This window comes from Halichoerus grypus, chromosome 7 (genome assembly GCF_964656455.1).
Source record: "Halichoerus grypus chromosome 7, mHalGry1.hap1.1, whole genome shotgun sequence".
Taxonomy (NCBI): Eukaryota; Metazoa; Chordata; class Mammalia; order Carnivora; family Phocidae; genus Halichoerus; species Halichoerus grypus.
This window is the reverse complement of record NC_135718.1, coordinates 95,596,033-95,618,616: the sequence shown is the minus strand read 5'-3', so window position 1 is coordinate 95,618,616 and position 22,584 is coordinate 95,596,033. Positions and strand designations below refer to the sequence as shown.

The 22,584-nt window shown below is 37.4% G+C and overlaps 1 protein-coding gene across 1 annotated transcript in view; it reads left to right on the top strand.

The window, feature by feature from the left end:
• The window catches only part of WDR64 (WD repeat domain 64), a 149,436-nt gene that overhangs the window by 32,506 nt on the left and 94,346 nt on the right, over nucleotides 1-22,584 (top strand). Inside the window, exons 5-8 of the mRNA XM_036121626.2 lie at nucleotides 28-57; nucleotides 1,293-1,403; nucleotides 3,869-4,083; nucleotides 6,530-6,664. Coding sequence (XP_035977519.2) covers nucleotides 28-57; nucleotides 1,293-1,403; nucleotides 3,869-4,083; nucleotides 6,530-6,664 — 491 coding nt within the window. The remainder of the gene's footprint in view (nucleotides 1-27; nucleotides 58-1,292; nucleotides 1,404-3,868; nucleotides 4,084-6,529; nucleotides 6,665-22,584) is intronic.

The window sequence follows — 22,584 nt, the reverse complement described above, 5'->3', positions numbered from 1 at the left end:
TTCATTATTCTCCTCCTTTGTTCATAGATGAGAGTCCAGACCAGCACCAATGTCACGGTAAGTACATCTTGTAAACTCCTAATGAAGTCCGATTTGGGACTGTGGTGATGGTTGCTCCATAACTAATCACAGTCTCAGTGCAGTGTCCAATAGGCTCTAAGAATAAGATGTTTTCATATTATAAGTCTACTGACTAGGATCAGAACTAAACCTTGAGCAACAGCGGAGGACCCTCACCTTGCTTGCTGAAGTTAAATTTATTTCAGAGAGGCACCTGGAGACATTACTCCCTGGAAGTTTCCATTTAAGTCTCACCAAAGTTTTCCTGAGCGCCCCCTATTGAGGAATGAAAAAAAAGGACACAATCCAAGTTGTGAGAACAACAAGGAAAGGGCCAAGAGAAATAATTTGAAAACGTTGTATTGTATACTTGAAATTTGCATAAAATTTTTGAGTCCGATTTTATTGAATCCATATTGCTAATTGGAGACGCGAAGTTGCAGCAGCTGCAAAGCTATGATGAGTTGCTTTCAGAGTCCCACGATGGCTTTGTGAGAGATGGGGACATGCTTGCCTTCTCACCCTGCTGACATGCACTGAATGCCCTGAACTGCACAGGAGGGCACCAGGCCACTGGCAGACGAGTCTGCCTTCTCTCTGAGCCTCTGCGCCTTTGCTTCTAAGGCTGAAACAAATGTTAGAATTCCTAACGTAGGTCTGAAATGCATGCAGCGGGAGTGTCTGACATGGTAGGCATTCCTAAATGGGAACTGTTGTTCTTGCTTCGTCGTGTGTCATTGACATGACAGATCCTACCCATGCCAACTTGGTGACGTTAGGCAACGCAAGACAAACTCATCGGGCTCAACTTGGTTATTGACCAGATGATCACTAAGGTCTTTTCTAGCTAAAAATTTTATGCATGGTGACAGGGCCAGAGAACTGGCTTAATCCAGCCTCCCCACGTCCCCGGGAAGAGGTGTTTGCAGGAAAGTGAGGAGTGCACAAAGATGCCTACTCTGCTGGTGACTCTGTGCCTCCAGGGAGCTGCAACAGGCATGAGCTCATCATTTTCCAGCTGGTGGTGCTGAGAAACTCAAGGTGAGGGTCAAGGTGCGAAAGATGAGAGCGTCTCCTCCAGACATCAAAGAAGAGACATTGCAAGACTCCCCTGCAAGGAGGGGGGCAAAGTGGGGCTTTTCATGTAACTAACCTACTCTTTAGTAACCATCGCCATGGGACTGACCAAAACATATTAGCCCCCCTCTCCCAATTCTGTATTTTTCCCTCAGGACACCTCCTGGATCACAGGATGTGATTACCTCTCACAGCTGAAAAGAATCGTTGCCACTACAGAAAGGACCATCATTGTCTGGGATTATAAAGCTCAAGGCAGTGGCCAGGTACTGTGCCAACAAAAATGCTCCAAGTACTAAGGTTGTCTTTTCCATCCTGGTAGGATGTGAGCAATCCACTTCCTCTACTGAATGTCAGTTCCTCATATATAAAATGAGGGGGGTTAACTAATAGAGTTCATCATTAATTTTCTGTGAGGCTAATTAAAAAGGAAGATTCTTTCCATTTGGTGCATATTTAATTTGGTGATACTTGTTTTGTTTTTGAGAGAGAAAGAAGATAATTCTTTCCTTCTTTCATACCCTTCTCTTAATCCTTTTTGATTATGCTCATGTTATCAAGTTCAAAGCCTTTCTCTTCAGTTCAGCTTCATTTGGTAAGAAAATTACTAAAAATCAAATGACTAATTCTAGCAAAATATCTAATGGGGCAGATGCCAATGTTATTCCTTCAGTGGCTGAGATGTTACCACTTACATAATTTACAATATTTATCGAATATTTGCAGACATATAGAAGTAATGAACATGTTCCCTGCACTCAAAGAAAACTCAGTCTTGAAAGATCTCATGAAAAAACATAATATATAATATAATGGTACAGCAAATTTTACAGTAAAAAACCAAAAAACAAAAAAACAAGGGCAATAGGAGTTCAAGGAGAGGCAAGATTGTAAAAAAAAATGCCCTCAGGAAGTGGGCTGACTCTGAAGGATGAGGAGGATTCAGAAATAATTAAACTTCCTCTGTGCCCTACTTGTCCCTAGGCTCAGTGAAAACCCAAACTTCTCATTCCTGTGTCCATTGCTATAACCAGCCAGTGATGCCAGGATGACTTTAAAGAATGCGGATTGTTGCCTCATGTCCTTTATTATGTGATGTGTACTGTCTCATGGTCTGCAGTTTGATTGCAACCTCTTCTCTGTCCAGCTCTCTCCAGTTTTCAGTCTTGCATCTTCAGCCCCATAGAAACCTCCAGTTCCTTGAGAGCATCCTCGTCCACTCTCCATCCCCTTCCTCTCCTCTCTTTGCTTTCCTGCCTGCATTGCCTGGGCAGAGATCATCTGGGCTGAAGCCATCCCCACTTTCCATTCTCTTAAATCCTTTGAAACTCTAGTCCTGTTGAGATGTGACAGCCTGTCTCTGCGCCTTCACAGGGGCTCAGCCCTCCTGGAGAAAACAGGAAGCCACTGCTCTTCAGCATCACTACAAATTCAGGGTCCGTAGACTCATCTGAGGATTCACTGGCTTCTGTCAACTTCTTTCTTGTCCTTGCCAAGTTGCTTTCCCATCCCTGGCAATATTCCAAAAGGCCATTATTGTCCTCAGGCTCTCTCCCTCTCAGCCAAGATGGACTTGCCCCTATTTTTCTGAGAAATTTGAGTCTATGAGACTTGTCCTCTTCCAAATTCCAGTTCTGCCACCTACAGCTTCATTGAGGACACCCTACTTCCTTTCTTCCTTTCTCTCTCTGGAGGCAAAATATCCTTGCATCCATCACTCCCATTCCCTCCTGCCTCGTGCAGGACAAGGCTCTTCCGTTTTTATCTTTTTGACATTCATCTCTCTTTCTGGGCTCCTCCTTTCAACCGCCTCTGAATCTTTCTCTGGACCAGTTCCTGTGCCAAATCAAAGGTCACCTTCCCAGACCATGGGACCTACAGTGGCTTCTCTGGTCACTCTTTATCATAGCACCCTTGCTTATTTCCTCAGTGCACTTCCCATGATCTGAAATGATCTGCTTTTTTTTTTTTTACTTGTATTCCTGCACTAGAATGGTAGTTCCACAAAGTCAGAAACTTGTCTTGTTCATCACCGTATGGCCCATGCCTAGAATAGTTCTTGGCACATCGTAGGTGCTCAATAATTATTTGTTGAATGACTGAATGAAGCTCTACATATGTTCAAATCTCACTCATTCTAGAGGAAACAGAACAAAAAATTTTTTAAATATCTTTTTCTTCTATCTTAGGTAGAGACTCAATTCTGGGAGAGCCCTGGCTATATAGCTTAGTGAACCCAGCCCAATAGCCCAGGGTCAGCTTGACAAATGCTTGCTGAATATTTCTGGATAAACTTGGATGTTAGGATATGTTTTTCCTGATAACTTCTTGTGACATAATTGGGGTGTTAATACTTGATTTTCCTGTTTCTCATACAGTTTTATGTCAATGGTCTTATAATGCCTGAACCTTTTTATCCTTCCCATTAATATTGCCTTACAAATCCAAGAGAGGGACATTCATAGCAACCAAACAGAAAATCTCATTAATGTATTGAACCAGAGTTCCTCACCTTTCTCCCCACAAAGCACCCAAAAACACAATATTGGGCTCACAGTGACATTAACTTTTACTTGGTTAACTTTTTTTTTTCAAGTTTCTTTAACACGGTGGGAATATCTAACATTAAAAATATCATAAAATAAAACTTTTATCAAATAATAGGGCAATATTTAACATTGGATATTTAGAGCAATGTAATAACTTATTAAAAGCATTCTTCTGTTTCTAGGAAAACTATTTTGTCATAAAGCCTATGGATCACTGCCTCCTTTGTGTGTGTGTAGTGTCTCTGCCCGACCAGCTCTGCAGAGATGACATCCTTTTGGGGGATGATGGTGGTTTTGTGAACAAATTCACCATAAATAGTGATGACTTTGGACTAAAGCAGGCAAAATCCAAAAAAACACTACAAAGCCAAGTCTTAGACTCAAAGAACTTTAAAAGGTAAGGGTATTACATGGGCAGTTCCATTTTTCTAATATAGACAGTGTATGGCATGGGCATGTCTTTATAATTGTACTGTCTTTGAAGTTTTTATAGTAATTATATATTACTTTTATTAGCAGAGAAACAAATTTTGTATTAAATATATCCTCTTAATCAAAGAAGTACACTTGAAATCAGATACCATTTCACATTTCTAACATTGGAAGGGATTGAAAATGGGGTAGATTTGGGGCACCTGGGTGGTTCAGTCATTAAGCATCTGCCTTCGGCTCAGGTCATGATCCTTGGTTCCTGGGATCGAGCCCCACATCAGGCTCTCTGCTCGGTGGGAAGCCTGCTTCTCCCTCTCCCACTCCCCCTGCTTGTGTTCCCTCTCTCGCTGTGTCTCTCTCTGTCAAATAAATAAATAAAATCTTTAACAAAAAAAAAAAAAAGAAAGAAAATGGGGTAGATTCTGTAAATGGGCATTCTCACAGACTATCTGTGGGGGAAGTATGAGTTCCATCCCTTTCAGGAGAACAGTCTGGGAGATGCATCGAGTGTCTTAATAAACCTTTCTACATTGGGACCCAGGGTCCCCATGTGCTTAAAAATAGAAGTATGGTTATCACAGCATTATTTCTCATAGTAAAGTCTCTAGTGTCCAACAATGGAGGAATGATTAATTTAAATGATTAATCATTTAAATAAATAATTCAGGTAGTTTCTACAAATATGTTTACATATTTTGTAAATATGTCCATATAAACATAATACATTTATATATAAAATATATTTTTTGTCAGACAACTTTTTTTTGTTAGATATTTAAAGTACCAAGGGGGGGACATCTGGGTGTCCAGTCGGTTAAGCATCTGCCTTCAGCTCAGGTCATGATCCTTGGTTCCTGGAATCGAGTCCCGCATCGGGCTCTCTGCTCAGTGGGGAGCCTGCTTCTCCCTCTGCCTGCCGCTCCCCCTGCTTGTGCTCTCTCTCTCTCTGTCAAAAAATTTAAAAAAAAAAGCTTTAAAGTACCAAGGGCATTCAGTAAATCATAGTATAACCGTATTAGGGAATGCCATGCACTCCCATTTAATAATGTTTTTGAAATACATTTAATAACCTGAAAAATGTTCATGATATAATATTAAGTAAAAAAAATTTAATTTTTCTACGTATCTAGCATACACTATCAAGCACTTCATTCCAGTTACGATAGGCTCTTGGAATAGAAGCTGAGACATGAATTTTCTTTCTGAGATTTGTGTCACCCGTCAGAAAATTCCATGGCCTCTTTTCCATCCCTGTTTCCATTAGCTGGATATGTTTGAAATGAGATTGGGGATCTTAGGAATTTGAGGAATTTAGGTACAGTTAAATGAATGCTAATTTGCATTGGTTCTTTTGGGTCATTATTTACATGTGGATGATTTAATCATGTAGATGATCATCATGTACATGATTTAAATTGTTCAAGACTAAAGTCTATGGATGCGCTGAGTGTTGAGGTATGTTCTTACACCAACAGATTCTCAAACCTAACAGAATGAAAAGTATTAAGGCCAAAGGGGTAATTAAAGTCTGGAGCCACCATTAATGTTTTCCTGCAGTTGATATTCACATAATTCATTCATATTAAATGGGTGTGGGTAGGAAATACTGGTATGCAAAATGTTGTACAAATTAAAGAAAGAAATAGCCAGCACCCAGAGTCCAAAATTAAACACAGTCTGACATGGAAAAAGAAATCTCTCTACTCTGTTTAATCCCATATTGTCGAACATTCCTGCTTTGGGTTATAAACATCTTTATTCCTTAACTAGAATCTAAGGAACTTGGGAACAAGAATTTTACCTTAGTCATCCTATGTCCTTTTACCTGGGATACAATATGTGCTCAATAAGTCTTTGTGAATGAAGAAACAAATAACTATAAAATATGAGTAAATATGATAACATGAAGATAGCTTTTTCCAGGTTAAGACAAGAATTTTACCATAAAAGTTTTGGCCCCTAATGCTAAGCCTCTCACTAAAATGTCCTGTGAACTGATGAGCAAGCCTTTGGCGAGAAATACAACAACTGTCCCAGCCTCGGCTTCACCAGTGACCTGGGACTACAAATTTCCCAGGTTTCTAGTTCTGAAAGTATTCATGGAAAATATGGAAATGAATTGACTCATCTAAAACAATACGAAACACAGTCCTTTTGGATGATCAGAATTTTTCAGTAAAGTAAGGATAATAGTGCTCTAATTAGACAGGGATTCTTCTAGATTATTCCTTTAATTCTGAATCTACAGCTCAATATTTGATTTGATAAATAAATTTTTATTTTTACATTTTAAATATGCTAGATGATAAATAGTTAAACAGTTAAAAGTGGTATAATGCATAAGATGGTATAACACATGCGAGCTTGTGTGTATCTAACATAACCCCTCCCTTTTTTCTTTTAATTTCCAGTGTTAAAAGGAAGCTGCATAATGACTGGGTTATGAAAATTAGATATATTACAGCCCTAAGTTGCTTTGGATCCTGCTCCTTAGACAGTGTTCATTCATTGGTTTTGGAATCCTTGAAGAGACTTGAGGATAATTTGTAAGTACAATAGTTTGTATACATGAACATTCTGTGACTTTCAGACTTTTTACAACTAATAAGCCCATGACAGCCTTGGAAATTTCAAACTAGTTTTTAGAAATTTCAGATGTTAACGATTCCATTTATTTGACAAGATGAATTAGATTTTTAGGAGGAAATTGAAGTTATTCACGCAAATCTGAATATAATGCGTCCTCCTAGCAGTAATATTGCACATCTGTTGTTTATTGTCACAATCTATTGGAATAAATCAGTGCAGGTGTATCTACAACTATATTTTCCAAATATAGTTCTGCGGGTAAAACTCTATACTTTGAAAATCATTCTTACAGGTCAGTTGGCTAGCCTGTGAATGTCTGTAGCACAAATATCATGTTCCATGTGTAATAAATACATGAAATGGCTTTCTTATAGACATGAAATTAATTTGAAGAGTATGTAGTCTTATTTTTTATCTGGTTAAATATTAATAAGTATTAATATGTAATAATTACATAATATAACCATAACTATATAGTACTTATGTGTTAATAATTATATTAATATATGGTAACTATAAAACAGATGCTATATTTTAATTTTCAGTTTTTAAAAATGCATTAAGTTATATGCTATAACATGGATAGACCTCAAAACATTATGTTAAGTGACAGAAGCCAGACACAAAAGACTGTACATTGAATGATCCCATTTAATTAAATGTCAAGAAAAGGCAAATTTATAGAGATAGACAGTAGATCAGTGGATGCCAGCCAAGAGGTGGTGGTGAGAGTAGGGATCTGAAGTGAGCACAAGGGAACTTTTTGGAGTATTGAAAATGCTCCAAAACTTATTGTGGTGATTGTTATACAGCTGTATAAATTTACTAAAAATAATTGAATTGTACACTTGCAAATGAGTTAATTTTATGTTGTATAAGTTATACCTCAACAAAATTATGTTAAAAAATGCATAGAGACTTCTGGTTTCCAGTCTAGCATGTGGAGTTTGGAAGTCATCACTCAGCCCTAACAACAGGTGAAAAAGACTAAACAAACTAAAAAAATCAACAACTCTTCTTATATTCATCAAAGAAGCAAAGTCACAGATCAAACTGCTGCCCTCAAATTTGGAGAGACAGACAGGCATATACTAAGAATCACAACTTACCAGAGCAGAAATCCACAAGGAGATACCTCTGGGAAACCAAAATAGTGTGATAGGAAAACCTAAACTGTGATTGACAAATTGCTGGGGGCTCAACATAAAAAAGTCTGAGAGTTAAAAACTCCAGGGACCCAGTTAGAGAGGTCCCCATACTTTTGTGAATTTTACTTCCAGGAGCTCAACCAGTTTCTCATGGTGAATATTGGAAAATCCTCTCCTGCTTCTGACAGGGGAATAGGAAAATGCACCACATTCAAACATACCAAAACATTCTGTTCTTACAAAAGTCTGTCCTCAAGCAAAATTATCTTACCAGAGCCTAAACTATTGGGGTTTTAAAACAGACTAAATGCCCTGGGAGAAAGGAAATATCCAACTCTAGATTACTCAAGCTTTCCACATAAGAGAAGGGAAATACCCAAATCCAGCCCACTCTAGCCATCCTGACCCACCTAAGGGGAAGGGAGGCTGCAGAACACTTGTGAAGTTCACAGTTCAGGGGCACAGGCTCACTAAAAGACTGAAATCTAATCAAAGGACTGTAGACCACTTCTCCTTCACCCCACCCACCTTACCACCTCATTACTAAAGGCCAATTTACAGCAGTTCCTTTTACACAATATATTATGTTCTACTATCAAGAAAAAATTACAAGGCATACCAAAATGCAAAAACAGTTTGAAGAGATAGAGCAAGTATCAAACTAAACTCAGATATAGCAGGGATATTGGAATCAGCAGACCAGGAAGGTAAAATAACTATGAGTAATATGGTAAGGGCTCTAATGGATAAAATAGACACCATGCAAAAAAAGATAGGTAATATATATAGAGAGATAAAAATTTTAATAAAGAATCAAAAAGAAATGCTAGAGATAAAAAAAAGAAATAAAGAATGCCTTTGATGGGATCAAAAGTAGACTGACATGGTTGTGGAAAGAATCTCAGAACTTCAGAATATGTCCATAGACACTTCAAAAATGGAAAAAAAAAAAAAGGAGAAAGAAGACTGAAAAAAAAATGGAACAGAATATCCAAAAACTGTGGAACAACTACAAGAGTTATATGCATAATGGGAATTCCAGGAGAATAAAGAGAAAAAGGAAAAGAAGAAATATTTGAAGAAATAATTACTGAGAATTTCCCCCAAATTAATGTCAGATACCAAACCACATATCTACTAAGCTCAGAGAACATCATGCAAGATAAAAAAAAAAAAAATTACACAAGCATATCATATTCAAACTGTAGAAAATTAAAGATGAAGAAAAAATTTTGAAAGAAATCAGAGGGGGAAAAAGCACCTCACCTTTAGAAGAGGAAAGATAAAAATTATATCCAACTTCTCCTCAGAAACCAGGCAAGCAGGACAAAAGTGAAATGTTTAAAGTGGTGTGAGAAAAAATATGCCAAAACAGAATTCTTTTTTTTCTGCAAAATTATCCTTTCAAACTGAAGGATAGATAAAGACTTTTTCAAATGAACAAAAATTGAGTGAATTTGTTGTCAGTGGACCTGCCTTCCAAGAAATATTAAAGAAGTTCTTCAGAGAGAAGAAAAATAATGTAGCTAGGAAATTCAGATCCACATAAAGAAAGGAAGAGCATTACAGAAGGAATAAGTGGAGGCAAAATAAAAACATTTATTTTCTTACTCTTAATTGATCTAACAGATAACAGTGTGTTCAAAATAATGGCAACAATGTGTTGAGATACATAGGTATATATGTGACCAAGGAATATATAAGAGCACTTATAGGGAAATTTATAGCATTGGCTACATATATAGAAAAAGAAGAAAGATCTGGGGCTCCTGGGTGGCTCAGTTGGTTAAGCATCTGCTTTTGGCTCAGGTCATGATCCCAGCGTCCTGGGATCAAGCCCTGCCTTGGGCTCCCTGCTCAGCTCTCCCTCTGCGCCACCCCCCCAACACTTGGGCAAGCTTGCTCTCTCTCTCAAATAAAAAAAAAAATCTTAAAAAAAAAGAAAAGAAGAAAGATCTAAAATCAATAATCTAAGCTTCCACATTTGGGAACTAGAGAAAAATAGAAATTGTCTAAAGTAAGCAGAGAAAAAATAATAAAAATTACAACAGAAATCAATAAAATTAAAAAAGGAAATCAATAGAGAAAATCAGTTAAACCAAAAGCTGTTTCTTTGAAAAGATCAATAAAATTGATAAAACTCTAGCCAGGCTAAGGAAAAAAGAGAAGACACAAATTGCTACTATCAAAAATAAAGAAAGTAACATCACTACAGATCCAATAGACATTAAAAAGATAAAGGAATATTATGAGCAACTCTATGTCCACAAATTTTTTAAACATATCATTTATTTTCTCCTCTTACTTTTTTTTGCTTTTCTTTAAGTAGGTTCCATGCCCAGCGTGGAGCCCAACACAGGACTTGAACTCACAACCCTGAAATCAAGACCCGAGCTGAGATCAAGAGTCAGACACTTAACCAACTGAGCCACCCAGGTGTTCCTATGCCCACAAATTTGACAATCTAGATACAATGGACCAATTCCCTGAAAGATATAATCTGCCAAAACTTACACAAGAAGATAGACAATCTGAATAGGCCTATATTTGTTAATGAACTTGAATTAATAATAAATAACCTTCTAAAACAAAAAGCATCAGGCCCAGTTGGATTTAATGGTGAATTCTACCATACACTTAAGGAAGAAATTATACCAATTCTCTACAGTCTCCTCCAGATGATAGAAGCAGAAGAAAACTTCCTTACCCATTCAATGAGGCCAGTATCACCCTAATACCAAACCAGACAAAGGCACTACAAACAAAGAAAACTACAGACCAATGTCTCTTTTGAGTATAGATGCAAAAATCCTCAACAAAATAATAGTAAGTTGAATTTAATAAGATATAAAAAGAAGTATACACCATGACCAGGTATGCAAGGCTGGTTCAACATTTGAAAATTATTTAAACTAATCCATGATATCAACAGGTTAAGAAGAAAAATCACATGATCACATCAATAGATGCATAAAAGCATTTGATAAAATTATCTGTTCATGATAAAAACTCTAAATCAAGACACATATTTTATATTTTTCACACACACACAACTCAAAATGGATCATAGATGTAAATATAAAACACAAAACTATAAAACTTCTAGAATAAAATCTAAATAATCTTGGGTTTGGCAATGACCTTATAGATATAACACCAAGGGCATAATCCATGAAAGGAATGGTTGATAAGCTGGACTTTATTAAAATTAAAAACTTATGCTCTGCCAAAGATATTGTCAAGAAAACAACAACAACAAAAGCCACAGACTGGGAGAAAATATTTGCAAAAGGCGTATCTGATAAAGGACTCTTATCCAAAATATACCAAGAACTCTTAAAACTCAACAATAAGAAAACAAACAATTTTAAAAACAGGTCAAAAGATCTAAAGAGACACCTCACCAAAGAAGGTATACAAATGGCAATAAGCACATGAAAAGATATTCTACATCATATGTCATTAAAGAAATGCAAATTGAAGCCACAAGGAATACAGCAAACCCATAGCTAACACCACACTCATTAAAAGCTAAAAGCTGTTCCTCTAGGATCAGGAACAAGACAAAGATGTCCACTTTTACCATTTTTATTTGGCATAGTATTTGAAGTCCTAGCCAGAGCAAGTAAGAAGAAAAAGAAATAAAAGATATTCAAATTGGAGAGAAAGAAGTAAAACTGTCACTATTTCCAGATGACATGATATTATATATAGAAAGTCCTAAAGACTCCAACAAAAAGCTGTTAAAACTAATAAATTAATTCAATAAACTGCAGGACACAAAATCAAATATACAAATATACAAAATATATACAAATATACAAAAATTAGTTGTGTTTCTACTGAATAATAATGAACTATTGGAAAGAGAAATCAAGAAAATAATCTCATTTACAATTGCATCAAAAACAATACAATAGCTATGAATAAATTTCACCAAGGAGGCGAATGACTGAATTCTGTAAGAGATTAATGAAAGAAATTGAAGAAGATACATAGAAATGAAAAGATATTCCATGATTATGGATTGGAGGAATTAATATTGTCACAATGTCCATACTACCCAAAGCAATGCACAGGTTCAATGCAATCCCTATCAAAATTCCAATGGTATTTTTTCACAGAAATAGAACAAACAATTCTAAAATTTGAATAGAACCACAAACAGCCCCAGATAGGCAAAGCGGTCTTGAGAAAGAGTAACAAAGCTGGAGGCATTATGCTGTCTGATTTCAAACTGTATTGCAAAACTATGGTAATCAAAATGGTATGGCATAGGTCTAAAAACAGACACATAGATCAATGGAACAGAATAGTAAGCCCAGAAATAAACTCACACATACACGAACAATTAATTATGACAAAGAAGCCAAGAATACACTATAGGGAAAGGACAGTGTCTTCAATAAATGGTGTTGGGAAAACTGGTTAGCCACATGCAAAAGAATAAAACTGGACCCCTATCTCACACCATACACAAAAATTAACTCAAAATGGATTAAAGACTTGAATGTAAGAACTAAAGCTATAAGACTCCTAGTGTAAAATATAAGTGGGAAGATCCTTGACATTGATCTTGGCTGTGATGTTTTGAATCTGACACCAAAAGCAAAAACAACAAAGGCAAAAGTAAACAAGTGAGACTACACCAAACTAAAAAGCTTCTGTGTAGCAAAAGAAACCATCAGCAAAGTGAAAAGGCCACCTACTGAATGGGAGAAAATATTTGCAAATCATACATCTGATAAGGGGCTAATATCCAAATATGTGTGTGTGTGTAACTCATACTACTCGAAAGCAAAAAAAAAAAAAAAATTGAATTAAAAAATGGGCAGAAGATCTGAATAGAAATTTTTTTTCAAAGAAACCATACAGATGGCCAAAAGGTACATGAAAATGTGCTCAACATCACCAGTCATCAGAGAAATGCAAATCAAAACCAGAACGAGATATCACCTCACACCTGTTGGAATGGCTAAAGTCAAACATTCAATGCAATCTCTATCAAAATACCATTAACATTTTTCATGGAGCTGGAACATACAATCCTAAAGTTTGTATGGAACCAGAAAGGACCCCAAGTAGCCAAAGAGGAATGTTGAAAAAGAAAACCAAAGCTGGAGCCATCACGATTCCAGACTTCCAGCTCTATTATAAAGCTGTCATCATCAAAACAGTATGGTACTGGCACAAAAACAGACACATAGATCAATGGAAAAGAATAGAGAACCCAGAAATGGACCCTCAACTTTTTGGTCAGCTGGTCTTCAACAAAGTAGGTAAGAATTTATCCAATGGAAAAAAGACAGTCTCTTCAATAAATGGTGTTGGGAAAATTGGACAGTCACATGCAGAAGAATGAAACTGAACCATTTTCTTACACCATACACAAAATTAAACTCAAAATGGATAAAAGACCTATATGTGAGACAGGAATCCATCAAAATCCTAGGGGAGAACACAGGCAGCAACCTCTTTGACCTCGGCCAAAGCAACTTCTTGCTACATATGTCTCCAAAGACAAGGGAAACAAAAGTAAAAATGTACTATTGGGACTTCATCAAGATAAAAGTAAACAGTCAACAAAACTGAAAGGCAACGTATGGAATGGGAGAAGATATTTGCAAACGTCTTATCATTTAAAAGGCTAGGATCCAAAGTCTATAAAGAACTTATCAAACTCAGCATCCATTAAACAAAAAATCCAGTCAAGAAATGGGCAGAAGACATGATAAGACATTTCTCCAAAGAAGACATACAAATGGCCAATAGACACATGAAAAAAGGCTTAACATCACTCAACATCAGGGAAATACAATCAAAACTACAATGAGATACCACCTCACACTGGTCAGCATGGCTAAAATTAACAAGTAAGGAAACAACAAATGTTGGCGAGGATGTTGAGAAAGGGGAACCCTCTTAAACTGTTCATGGGAATGCAAACTGGTGCAGCCACTTTGGAAAACAGTATGGAGGTTCCTCAAGAAGTTAATAATAGAGCTACCCTACAGCCCAGTAATTGTACTACTGGGTATTTGTCTAAAGGATACAAACATAGTGATTCAAAGGGGCACATGCACCCCAATCTTTATAGCAGCAATGTCTACAATAACCAAACTATGGAAAGAGCCCAGATGTCCACTGACAGATAAATGGGTAAAGAAGAGGTGGTATACATATACAATGGAATATTACTCAGCCATCAAAAAGAATGAAATCTTGCCATTTGAAATGACATAGATGGAACTAGAGGGTATTATCTAAGCAAAATAAGTCAGTGAGAGAAAGATAAATACCATATGATTTCACTCATATGTAGAATTTAAGACACAGAACAGGTGAACATAGGGGAAGGGAAGGAAAAATAAAACAAGATGAAAATTGAAAGGGAGACAAACCATAAGAGACACTGCACTAGGAAGGAAACTGAGGGTTGCTGGAGAGGAGGTGGGTGGGTGGAAGGGATAATTGGGTGATGGGCATTAAGGAGGGCACTTGATGTAATGAGTACTGGGTGTTACATGTGACTGATGAATCACTAAATTCTACCTCTGAAACTAATAAAAAAGAAAAAAGAAAGAAAGAAACACCAAGTGTTGGTGACGATGTGGAGAAAAGGGAACCCTGGTGTATTGTTGGTGGGAATGTAATTTTGTGCAGCTGCTATGGAAAACAGTACAGAAGTTCCTCAAAAAATTAAAAATAGAACTACCATATGATGCAATATTCCATTTCTGGGTATTTATCTGAATAATATAAAACACGAATTCAGAAAGATATATACACCCCCAAGTTTATTACAGTATTATTTACAATAGCCAAAATATGGAAACAAAGTAAGTGTTCATTGATGGATGAATGGATAAAGAAAATTGGTATGTATGTAGAATGCAATATTATTTAGCCATAAAAAAAGAATGAAATCTTGCCATTTGTGACAACATGAATGAACCTGAAGGGTTATGTCAAGTGAAATAAGCCAGACACAGAGAGACAAATACTGCATGTTATCACTTACATGAGGGGTACAAAAAAAAAAAAAAAAGTCAACCTCATAGAAACTAGGAGTAGAGAAGTGGATGCCAGGGGCTTGGGTGTTGGGGGAAATAGAGAAAAGTTGGAAAAATGTATACACTTTCAGTTATAAATGAGTAAGATCTGAAGATCTAATGTATAACATGGTGACTATAGTAGATAACACTATATTGTATAACTGAAATCTACTGAGAGTAGAACTTAAATGTTCTGAGAAGAAAAAGAAAGAAAAAGAAAGAAAGGAAGGAAGGAACTCAGCTGGAGAGAAGGGAAGAGAAGGAAGGAAGGGAAAGGATGCGAAGGGAATGGGAGGGGAGGTGAGGGGAAGGAAGGGAAGGGAAGGGAAGAAAAAAGAAAGAAAGAAAGAGGGGCATCTGGGTGGCTCAGTCGGTTAAGCGTTGGACTCTTGATTTTCGCTCAGGTCATGATCTCAGGTTCATACTTGGGATTCTCTCTCTCCCTCTACCCCTCTCCCACTCTCTCTCTCAAAAGAAAAAAAGAAAGAGAGAGAGAGAAGAGAAGAAGAAAGAAAGGAAAAGGTAAATATATGAGGTAATGGATATGTTAATTAACTCGATGGGGGCGAATTCTTTCACAATGTATTCATATATCAGATCCAAAAAAAATGAAAAGATAAAATAAAAAACAAAACACTAAGGGTCAAACCTTAAGACTATAAAACTCCTTCTTGATTTAATTCCATTCTTTAAAATACATTTTCTTGGGCGCCTGGGTGGCTCAGTTGGTTGAGCGACTGCCTTCGGCTCAAGTCATGATCCTGGAGTCCCGGGATCGAGTCCCACATCGGGCTCCCTGCTCAGCAGGGAGTCTGCTTCTCCCTCTGACCCTCCCCCCTCTCATGTGCTCTCTCTCTCTCTCTCATTCTCTCTCTCAAATAAATAAATAAAATCTTTAAAAAAATAAATAAATAAAATAAAATACATTTTCTTTTTTTTTATTAACATATAATGTATTACTTGTTTCAGGGGTATAGGTCTGTGACTCATCAGTCTTACACAATTCACAGTGCTCACCGTAGCACATACCCTCCCCAATGTCCATCACCCAGCCACCCCATCCCTCCCACCCCCCACCACTCCAGCAACCCTCAGTTTGTTTCCTGAGATTAAGAGTCTCTTATGGTTTGTCTCCCTCTCTGGTTTCGTCTTGTTTCATTTTTTCCTCTCTTCCTCTGTGATCCTCTGTCTTGTTTCTCAAATTCCTCATATCAGTGAGATCATATGATACTTGTCTTTCTCTGATTGACTTATTTCGCTTAGCATAATACCCTCTAGTTCCATCCACTTTGTTGCAAATGGCAAGATATCTTTTTGATGGCTGCATAATATTCCATTGCACATATATACCACATCTTCTTTATCCATTCATCTGTTGATGGACATCTAGGCTCTTTCCATAGTTTGGCTATTGTGGACATTGCTGCTATAAAATTGTGGTGCATGTACCCCTTCAGATCACTACATTTGTATCTTTGGGGTAAATACCCAGTAGTGCATAAAATTCATTTTCTTGATTGTAATAATTTTTTTATGAATTTCAGCTTTTTTATCTAAAGAGTTGGTAAGTTGCAATGACATTGAATCATAGCTGGAGGACTTGGGTTCAACTAAAAGACGGCTAGGCAAAATAGTGAATAGTCTATTTGTCCCACTAACAAAACACAAATGATAACTTCTAGGTCCTTCCTATTGAGTTTTTTTTTTTTTTTTTTTTTTAAAGAGAGTGTGCAAGCTGGGGTGGGGAGGGGCAGAGGGAGAGAGAGAATTCCAAGCAGCAAGCAGGCTCCACACCCAGTGACCCAGTGTGGAGCCCCACGCTGGGCTTGATCTCACAACCCTGAAGTCATGACATGAGCCAAAACCAAGAGTCGGTGGCTCAACTGACTGAGCCACCCAGGCGCCCTCTATTGAGTTTTTAATTTTTTTCTCAATGTGCTATAAGAGCACATTTTTTTTTTCTTTTAAAGATTTTATTTATTTATTTGACAGAGAGAGACATAGTGAGAAAGGGAGCACAAGCAGGGGGAGTGGGAGAGCGAGAAACAGCTTCCCACTGAGCAGGGAGACCGATGCGGGGCTCAATCCCAGGACCCTGGGATCATGACCTGAGCCGAAGGCAGACGCTTAACGACTGAGCCACCCAGGAGCTCCTCTATTGAGTTTTTTAATGAAATTCACAAAAAGTGAGAGGAAAAGATAGCCTCCACACATACAGAGCTAGAATTTCTTTAAATTCCAAGATTTTCAATTTAAGAAACGGGCTAACAAAATTAGAAATTTTATGGGAGAAAAGAATATCACATCTCTAAAATGACTGACTACCCTACATTTTCTTGAAAGTTATAGTCGTCTTGAAAGGCGCATATTTTCCCCTCATTTAGAAAAAGATAAAAATGTTTATCTTGATGTATAACATATTGCACTGAGAAATGAATTAAAAACTTTTCACAGCACATTAAAAACAGTTTCATTTCTTAACAACAGATCTGATTCCACAAATATCATTTCTATGGCATAATTAATTTTCACTTAGTTTCTGTAACATAATTAACTGCTAGTGATTACACTCTGGCATTTTAAAGGAGTGCATTTCTGAAACATTTAATTAAGAAATAGATGCAACTTAATTTCTAATTGATCTTGTATAATGTTGGCAATTCATAATACATTCATACCCATAAAGAAGCTTTTGTGAAACCATATGAACTATAATATGCCCTGTGTCCCTATGAAAGATACATATTCTACTTCAACATCCAGAGAAAGGATTTTCATCTCCAAGATACACAAATCTACAGACATGATTTTACCACACAAAGAGAATTACCAGGGTAGTTCTAACAGTCAATATGGTAACCAGAAAGTTATACATAGATCATGTAGTTCAGCCTTTAATCCAGAAGTGTATCAGTGATTCAACAAATATTTACTAAGTCACTATGTGTTAAGCACCATGGACAATACAAATATGTTTAAGGCATGACCCCTGCCTTTAAATGCTTGAAGTCTAAGAGGGAAGACAAGAAATACAGCCATAAACCCAGTGGCATGCTGGAGTCAGCTCATATCAGCTTCTGAGAGCTGATTGCTAAGATTTCAAGAAATTTGACAAATTTGTTGAACACTACCATCATTTAAAATTTAATTATTTAAGCTCACAATTCCATTATATTAAAAACAAAAGCAATAAATACTCAAAACTCATCACTTTTTATTTTACTACATTTTACTATTATGTATATTCTTGAGGATTTTATGTCCTTAAGGACATAGGAATACTATATAACGGCGTGCAACCGTGTATCTTTTCCCAACCCCAAGTTCAGAGATGTCACATTGCTAGTTTGAAATTAGCCACCATAGGAATATTTATCCCATGGAAAACAGCAAATATTATAAACCAACGACCTCCCCCACCCCCACTTCCCTGACCTTTACTGAATATTAAACATTTACCAGCATACAACTGCATAGGATAATTCACATTGCAAGCAGAACATGTTAAATTTCCATTGAATGGTTTATGGTTATAGGCATCATAGGAGCTCAGAAAAAGGAGTGATAAATGATAGTATTCTAGCAAGCCCTAGAGATAAGAACAAGTCTTTTATAGAGGACTATGAAAATAAATTTGGCAGGGATTTTATTAAACAAGAGAGGTTATGGCAGCTAATAATAAGCATGCCAAGTCGGCTTTTGAATGAATTAAGTGGCTTATTTCTTCCTAAAGAGTATCTTTACATTAGTGGGTTTAATTGTGTATTGGCAATCTCACATTGCAAAATAGAAATCAAAACCTTGTTCTGAACAATATTGACAAGCATCTAGAAGTTTTGTCTTCAGAACCCCCAGTATCCCTCTCTGGCTGCTGTGTCTTACATTTTTGCCTCTTGAAGGCTCTGACTCCCTCTGTGCCTTCTCAATGACCTCAATGAGGTCTCTGATCCTTCATTTCCCCCACTAGCTCCAATTTCATCAGCTCCCTCCTTGACTTCCTTCTCTCCCTCCCCACCTGGACTCCAGGTTTGTCATCTAAGCTCATATCTCACGAGCATTCTTCTTTGCCGTGCATCCCTCCTCTGCGTGCATCCCCATCCACCGTGCATCCCCTTCTGCCATGCACCAGTCAGCAGAATCCCAACCCTTCTGCTCAACAGAGCCCTTTGCCCAGGCTCCCAGACCTTTATGTCCTCATTTGTCCCTATCTGATTCCCTCAGACTATTCCCAGCTTCAGTTCTGTTCACTCTCCACAGATGTCCCATCTTACATGACCACAAAACCCTGAGGCCTTTGAAGTAATTCCCAACAGCCCAGGTCATTTGGAATTTTCCAAAGCCACATCTATCCTTGATCTTTCCTTTTTGTTTTAGAGGTTGAAACATCAAACCCTCCATCATTGGCCTCGCATTTTTTAAACTCCTTCCCCAGGATCTTGCTAATCTCAGTTTCTCCCACTCTCTCATTTCCACCTATAATACTCAAGTCTCTTCTGATGTGTGTAATGCTTTTCTTGACATATGATCTCCTTTGAACTATCATACTATACTTCTTCTGGAAAAAGTACTCTGCACTCACTGTCTCCACTACCTTGATATTACTTGTTCCCTCTATAATCCTCTCTCATATAGCCTTTCCCCCTTCTACTCTGTAGAAGAGACTCGCAAATTGGCCAATGTCTACATTGTAAAACTGACATAACATATCAGATAGCCTCGGGGCATTCAGCATTACTTATCTCACTCACTGAAACTCTGTTCTCTCATCTCTTGGGAAGCCAGAGTTTTCTCCTGGTATCTTACTATTCCTTTTCCTTGTGACTCCTCTTTTTGTGTCTGCTCCTTAGCCATGTTCTCTAGAGTACTCTCCTTAGCCAACTTTAATTCTCACTTTCTAGGCTCTTCTTGGGTGATGTTCCTCTTCTCTAGCATACTAACACTGATATGCTGATGAAACCCAAACTATTTTGAATTTTGGACTTGGTATACCTGCTTACCATCTCCACTTGGATATCTCATAGCCCCTCAAACTCATATGTGCATAACTGAACTTAACTCCCCCACCTCTTAATCTGTATATTTTATAGGATTTTTAATTTCTCTTGATCCATCAAATCATCCTAGGCAGAAATCTGGCAACCCCTCGTAACTCCTTCCTTTCCCTCAGTGGCCACAAACCACCAATCAATAAATTCATCTGTATTCTCTTACATAAACACTTGTTGAATCTGTCTTATCTTCTGTATCTCTATCCCCCTAGGCTATTACCTCCAACTGCTGTCTTACCTTAATTTTATCCCTGCCAAAACTATTGCCCATTAGTCTTCCAGAGTATTCTTATGAAGATGATATCCAACCACCTCAATACCTTTCATGTTTCTCCATCCCCTACCATAGCACTTCCATAGTCTGGTCCCACCAGCCTCTCTACCTTGTTCCTTTCACTGCCTTGTACTTAGGTTCCTATAACTCTGAGCCTGTGGCTGCTCCCTGGATACCCCATGTTGGGATTTTGTACATGTTTGGTACCTGAAATACTCTTCCCACTCTTCCTCTCCTTCTCTTCCTTCAACCTCCATAATCTTTTTTTATTTTGGAAAGAGGAAAATTTTTTGTTTTTAATTTTTTTCCAATTTTATTAAAGTATAATTGACCCCATAATCCTTCAAGGATCAGTTGATACCAACTCTAGGAAATTTTCCTAACCCTCTCCCAGTACCTCCTTTCTCAGCTGGGTTAGGTATCCTTCTTGTGCCTCAGTCTTTTTATTTATTATCTTTTAATTATGTTTAAGGGTGTGTCTTTACAAGACACCAAGCTTGTTGAGAGTTAGTAATATATCCAACATTGTCTAATTGTCCTATAACTTGAGGAATTTGATGACTCCAGAAGAAGCTCTAGAGTCTGAATTTTCATTTGTTTAGCAAATAGTTACTGATGAGTTACTACGTTTGAGACACTGTTCTATGTGCTGGGAATTTAAAGATGAATAAGACTAGGTCCTTTATCTTGTGGCTAATGAGGGAGAAAGCAAAGAGATTACCACAGAGGACGATAAATGTCATAAATAGATATTAGAGAAGTGTAAAAAGGAGCAGAAGAGAGTTCTTAGAACATCTTACATAAGATTTTGAAGGGAGAAAAATTGGAGAAGGCTTCCTGAAGAAGGTGTCATGCATGCTGAGTTTTGAAGACCTGGTAAGAGTTAGCCAGGCAAAGCAATTGCATGAGAGTGGATAAATAGCCACATTAAAGACCTGCAATTTACAAAGGTATGTAGGTGACAAAGAAAATAGTGAGTTCTAGAAATTCTAAGTGGCTCAATATGATTAGAGCACAGAAAGGGAGACGGGTTGGGAAAGATGAGGAGGGACAAGGCAAACATGAAAAGGCCTGCATATCAGACTGAAGAGCTGGAATATTAATCTGAGAGCTCTATGAGCTATTGAATGCTTGGGCCAGGAGAATGGTCAATGAGGTGTTTTTGACGGACTGCCCTAGCAGTGAGGAGAACGGGTTGGGGAAGGAGGAGGCAGGTTGGAAAGGAGGAGATGACTGGGAAGATAGAGTAATAGTTCAGAAAGGAAATGAGGAGAGCTTGAACTTAACTGGTAGAAGTAAGAATGGAGAGAGAATAGATCCATGTATAATCTATAAGAATTGGTGACCTACCAGATGAGAGGAATAAAGAGAAGAATCTAAGTTTTATTTTTTCATTTGCAACAATATTTATTGCATATGTATTATATACCAAAAACTGTTCCAAGAATTGATAAAATGGTATGCAAAAAAGACCAACTCTCTCCTCTCCTAGAGCACATTGTCTAGTGGGAAAGACATAATCCAATAAATGATACAAATTGAAGAAATGAAGTAAGGTTATAGGATAAAGTGACCGGAGACAGTATTTTTGGTAGGATAGTCAGGAGAGACTGCTCTGGGGAGCTCACATTTGAGCAAAGAACTAAATGAAGTGAAGAGCAAATCATGCAAAATCCAGAGGAAGTCTTAGAGCAGCAGAAGGCTGCTGGGCTTCTGGCTGGGAGGACTGTTTGCATGGCTGTGCTATTTACTAAGAGAGAATGGGAGTAAGGAAATAAGTTTACAAGGAAGCAAATGAGTTCTAATGTCACTTCTGCCACTTATTTGTTGGCCGAGTGGTCTTGGGCATGTTACTTGTCTGAACCTCAATAACCTTATTAGTGAATGGGGATAATACTTTCTTATCTCCCGGACTTTTGTGCTGCTCAAATAAGCTGAGATGAGTGAAGGTCCCTTGAAAACTGTAAAATACTATAACAATTAAAAGGTTTATTATTTGCTTATAAACGTTTATGTTCTTTCACAAAGAATTGATTTTTAAAGAACACTTTGAGTTCTCTGTGCTGTCAAAGTCCATAATAATGACAATACTGGGGGAAAAGAAAGGCACTAATCTTTTCCTCGGGGAACAAGTTATGATGAGGCCCATATTCCTTTTTACCAAGCATTAAGATCTGTCAATCAAGTGGTGATTCTTGTGTTAGGTTTTAAATAAGATAGTAATCTTTTTTATCTCATTTAGATTGTATACCTTCTTTTTGTGAGGGAAAATATGTCCTTCAACTAGCAGGATTCTAGGCAAATCTAATTCCCTCCCCCTCCCCCCAGTGGAGTAACCTCAAGAGCAGGACT